The sequence below is a fragment of the Nicrophorus vespilloides genome, unplaced genomic scaffold, assembly GCF_001412225.1.
Source record: "Nicrophorus vespilloides isolate i.1.1-1 unplaced genomic scaffold, Nicve_v1.0, whole genome shotgun sequence".
NCBI lineage: Eukaryota > Metazoa > Arthropoda > Insecta > Coleoptera > Silphidae > Nicrophorus > Nicrophorus vespilloides.
In genome coordinates, this window is record NW_017095475.1 from 3,983 (window position 1) to 9,555 (window position 5,573).

The following is a 5,573-nucleotide window of genomic DNA, read 5'->3' on the forward strand; positions in this document are numbered from 1 at the left end:
TCGGTACCGAAGGAACGGAAATATACAAGATGAAAGTGTCGCAATATAGAAAATGGGTGGTCAAGAATCTTTCAGAATTGGCCAAATTATTCATATCATCGTTGCAAGATAATATTTACTGCTTTCCCAGCACGCTCACTTGGCTGATCCGTCAGATTGCGAATATGATTTCGAAATCTTTCAATCCACATTCCAAAGAGATCAACGCAATAAGCACGGATCTCATATTCACATTGTTCATATGCCCTGCTATAATCCAACCAGAACCGTACGGAATCTGCGATGCTCCAATTTCAGAAATCGCTAGACATAATCTAATACAGGTGGGCCAGATTCTACAAATGTTAGCTCTGCTTAAATTCGAAACGCCTGACGTCAAACTGATGGACCTCTACAAGATGTTTGAGGACGACTGCATCTCGAACATATTGGATGTAATCCTAAACGACAACGAATGCGATACCGATCATTTGATGATCGAAAACGTGCCGGGCGTGCAGAGAACCGTCGCACTATTCACGGAACAGGAGTTGTACAATTTGGTATGTTTTACTTCAAAATATGGATATACTTAATATATTCATGGTTTAATTTGCAGATAATGTTCTTCAAGAAAGCACAGAACTCAATTTTGCAAGATCACCACGCCAATGGCGAAAGCTCTATGGATTTCTGCAGCAACAACGCTGATAACGCTACATCCTTGCCGAGCGATCCTCTGGTCGTTCTTCTAAATAAATTGCCAACAGAGAGCGATTCGTCTCCCACTCATTCGTACAACAATAACAATAATAACAACATCAGTCCAACCAAGAAAAATCACATTTTAAACAAAGGTAATTTTCAGATGTAATTAAATTTCTGTTATAATCGTTTTTGATGATTGCAGCAAAAAGCCATATATTACGACCATCCAACGGCGATCTGGAGGAATGTCCAATTAATGTGATTGTGATTCCTCTACAAAGCGAAACCGATGATCATATCGGACTTTTGGCGGAGCAAAAAGTGTTGGCGATGAATGCTACCGTCGAGGAGACGCTGTTGATTGATGTTACCGATGCACCGAGTCGTGAATCCGTGTTGGTTGTCAATGGAAATTTATCATCTGGTCTCGAAAAGCGCACCCGATTCTCGCATAATGATGAGGGCTCGATTGGGAACACATCTGATAATCTGGAGGTGATATCGGAGGCGGCCAGTAATCATTCTGTCGCAAGCAGCATCGAACTTGAGACGGAAGATCAGAATGATAACGATAATCTCTCGGATATGGTGAGTGCGAACGTATCTGGCCGAGGATCTCCGAACATTTCTGGCAGGGATACGCCCAGTTCGCAGGTCACAGAAAACGAAGATAACCGTCCATTGGCAGAGCCAAGGCCGCCCTACCTGCAGCAGCCTCAGCCGCAGATTATCAAGCAAATACGATCGGAGATCGATGATAAATTTTGTAAGTTCGAGATTAAGAAGCTCCTCCAAGGGGATGAGACGATATCAATAATATCGGATACTTGGAGCACCGATGTTTTGGCTTCCGATAGCGAAACCATCGATGCGAACGAGTCCAGACAGGATGCGCAGAATTTCAGTCCGATCATCGAACAACCCAACCTGGATGCTTCAGAAACACAAAGCGAAAGTGCTTGGTCCACAGATGTTCTTGCATCAGATACTGAACGTTTGACTGAAGTTGATAATGATGATATAATGAGTGTTGCACCTTCTGATGACACTGCAAGCATTGCAAGATCAGACGATGCTGCCAGTGTAGCACCTTCTGAACGATCCGAGTTGGACGAGCAGAACTTAAATGATAGAAGATTATCAACAGCTAGCTCAACAAATCATTTCGTAAGTTTACTATTATTAATTGTTCAATTTACATTACTTTAAATATATTAGCTAAGTGATAAAGTTATCATTTATTATACTTGATTTGTTTAACTATTTTGTTAATATAGGCGACTTACCAATCAAGTCAAAACAATAGTCCATCAGCATTCCAAGAATACAGCAGAATTGATGTGAATGCACGCCGCGAATCGATGCCGAACTATTCGACAAAATCAGAACACAGGGAGTCTTACGAGCGTGTCTATATTTCTACCACCACGACTGAATCTAGTATACTTCGTCCGATGAGCAGAAACTGTTTGGAAACGTCGAAGAGGGAAGCGATCATCTTCGATCAGAAGCCACCGAGCGATCCGTTCATCAAGAGGCCAATACTCATTGACATAAGCAATAACCTGGATGTGCCCGGTCCGAGTGGTCTGATTAAGAACATCGATCAACAGAAGTACGACGATATCAGAACGGATATGCAGCTAAGTAACACCAGCTTGAACTCCAGTTCGAGTGGCAGCAGCAGCAACAGTTCAGAAATGCAGAATAAGAATAGCAGCTCGGAAAGCTCTTGGAAGAATAAAATTTGGATGAACGGATCGGAGAGCAATCTGAACATAATCTCTTCGGCAACGGAGGGTGGAAACAAGAAGCTTTCCATTCAACGATCCAAACCAAATCCGTCGACGGGAGCAATCCCGAAGAGCATAAGCTTCGATATGAGCGCTGAAAAGACTTATAAAGAAATCGACGAAGATTCTAAGAGTAAGCGCGGCGGATTCTTCGGCAAGTTTCGCATCTCGAATTTCAGACCGAAACGGGGAAAGTCCATTAGAGGATTAGACGATTGCGCAAACGGCGCTCGCATGGAGAACGTAAGCTGTGATGATGATTCTAGATTTAGGAAACCGTCCGATTATGTAAAAAGTATTAATCCTGTATCAGCAACAGGTAATTTATCAAATCACATTTTATTCAATAATATGTAATAATAATTCTGTTATTATAGAATTGTCTGAAGATATTTTGGCAAAGTATCGCACGAAGCACACGAACGAAAATGGTCCAACGAATCTGATGAAAAGTGAGAAAGTTGCTGAAATAGATGACGCTCAATTATTGAATTTGGATGATTCGATCAGCTTGAATAACCTGTTCAATGATACCAAGAAGAAGTTGCGTCTGGTGTTGAGCAATTCGAAAACACATCATTTTAAAATTAATAAGGTTTTTACTTTTACACATATTTAACTTACGATTTCTTAATTCCCTTTTATTGTAGGACGGCAAGAAGCACGTAAAGAAGGATCTGGAATCTTTTCTGCAACTCGAACTGGCCAAAGCTCGTGATCTTAAGCAGTGGTCGATAGCTGCACGAGTTGCTGAGGCTTTGAGGTGCGTCAGACTTTTAGATATTGGGGGTTTCAATAAGCTCTGCGAAGACCTGAAGTCTGAGTATTCGGGAAGATCTGTTTATTTGCAATACCTGCTGAAATCCAAACAAATATTACTTTCTTCGCAAGCGTTTTTAGATGAGTACGTACATTAGTTTATATATTTAGGCGGTTTTCATTAATTACGTTTCTAGGTTACTGGAGCAAGTCCGCAGGGAGCAGGAATCATGCGGTAATTTCTTAGTGTCCGTTTGCGTGCGCCTCTTTCTGGATATACACGAACAAGATTTGCAACGTTTCTGCACGGAATTCAAGCGCCTTACATTGGTGGACGAGAAGAATGACTTGCTACTGTTGTTTTTAAAGGACATGTACAAGAAGATGAAAGTTGACGTTTTTTGGGACGGTAAATTTAGATTCCTTCGATGATGAACGGTAAATAGTTTACTAATGATTTATTTTTAGGTGCCAGTGATGAACAAATTCAAATTGCCCAATTGGCCATTGAGAGGTCTGTTATGACAGAAGTGTACGTTTACGCGCTCTTCCCGAACGGAGATGGGGATCGTCACAGGGATAGGTAATGGTTGCAATTTGTGTATTCTTGTATTGATTCGAGTGTTTTGCAGTTTATTGAATGAACATTTGAAGAAACTGGCCAGCACAATAACACCAAGCCATAAGTACATCATGATCAATAAGATGTACCAGAACGAGTGTCCCTGGTTGCCAGCTCAAGAGGCCTTACAAGCCATGGCTGCCTACCGAACTCCCAGAGAGAAGGTCGTCTGCGTATCTAGGTGTGCCTCTGCCATCATGGACCTGTTATCATTGGCTCAGACTGTTTCTACTACAGCCGATGATCTAATGCCAGTACTCGTTTACGTTATAATACAGGTAATGTAACCTTCAATCACCACATAATTAATAATTAATTAACGTTATTCGTAGGCCAATCCGCAAGACCTCCTTTCGACCATGCAATACGTAAATTCTTTCTTTGGTAACAGCTTGACCGGCGAGGATATGTATTGGTGGACGCAGTTCTGTGCCGCTGTAGAGTATACGAAAAACCTGGAGTACACTGATTGACATTTGCTTTACTATAGACTCGTTGAACGTTATTAGGTGCTAATTACATGTAACAGTTACATTACGTTGATCGATTTATTAGACGCAACGGATAACAACCTATGCTTCCTTTTAGAGTAAAAAAATAAACATTGTATATCAGAATGAAATAGAACCGGGAGAAAAAAAAAATTGGATCTAAGAAGGATAAAGTAAATAATAATAAGCTAATTGAGTAAACGCTCTCGCTCAATTAATTTCAATGTAAAACAAATACAAAAAAGGTATTACCGCATCATGTATGATTTTAAAATATTTTTCTATATATGTTTATATATTTTTTTTAACACTTAATCGATTGGCATTTGTTTCTTATTTTCATTGTTATTCTTTTTTTATATATGTTGTTATATTGTTGTTACGTTATGTGTATAATTTTTTTTCGTTTATTCGATATGTATTTGTTTTTTTTATTAAGATCCAATGAGGGCGTGATAACAGGGAATCCGAGTAACAAACAAATTTGATTTTGTTAGTGAGCCAATTCTATTGATTGGGACAGTTTTAATTTTTTTTGGTGCTTAGATTGTTTTAGCACACAGAATGATAAAGTAAATATTATATATATATATTTGATTGTAGATCGATTTATTTTTATGGTATTTATATATATACACTAGTTATGAACAAGAAACAAAAAGTATTTTCCACCGCACTCACGTAATTAGCTGCTTTTTTTATAACCAGAATTGAAATCGATATTATTTTTGTACCGTTCCAACAACAAGAAAAAAAAACTACTTTCCGTTTTAATTAACATATAATCGATAAGTAATTTATATTTATTATAACATTAATATTATATAAAAATAAAGATACAAAGTATATTAATAATATTAGCTGCTTTTGTAATTATGTTAATGTTTTTAATGTTTGATATAACAATATTCAATGATCCAATTAATAACATCATTCTACATATATTTTATAAACTACATTAAGACCAAATATTAACATATTGCTTTGTAGATACATTCGATTCCGTTTAATCGGGACAGTCGCTTATTAGGGACAAATCCCAATTTTATGTCGTAATAATTTTATAAAAGTCGAGTTGAGATCGTCGTGGAGAGCGCACGTGTTTTTTGTGCGCTCCCGATACTCGTTTGCATTTTGGTTTGATAGCATTCTCTCTGTGAGAGGTCGTCTTGTTAAAGATTGCATCTTAGTGGAGTGGCGGTATTCTTGTGATACAACAAT

General features: G+C 38.5%; 1 protein-coding gene across 1 annotated transcript in view; it reads left to right on the plus strand.

Annotated features, from left to right (window-relative positions):
• LOC108559117 (receptor-mediated endocytosis protein 6 homolog) overlaps positions 1 to 4,630 on the plus strand; it is a 6,069-nt gene extending 1,439 nt beyond the window's left edge. The window contains 11 exon segments of the mRNA XM_017916301.1: positions 1 to 33; positions 35 to 542; positions 599 to 836; positions 890 to 1,854; positions 1,965 to 2,799; positions 2,858 to 3,075; positions 3,131 to 3,384; positions 3,437 to 3,648; positions 3,708 to 3,822; positions 3,872 to 4,139; positions 4,194 to 4,630. The exon segment at positions 1 to 33 is cut by the window's left edge and continues 434 nt beyond it. Of these exon segments, the coding sequence (XP_017771790.1) occupies positions 1 to 33; positions 35 to 542; positions 599 to 836; positions 890 to 1,854; positions 1,965 to 2,799; positions 2,858 to 3,075; positions 3,131 to 3,384; positions 3,437 to 3,648; positions 3,708 to 3,822; positions 3,872 to 4,139; positions 4,194 to 4,334 (3,787 nt within the window). The 3' untranslated portion in view covers positions 4,335 to 4,630.
• Positions 4,631 to 5,573: the final 943 nt, after the last annotated feature.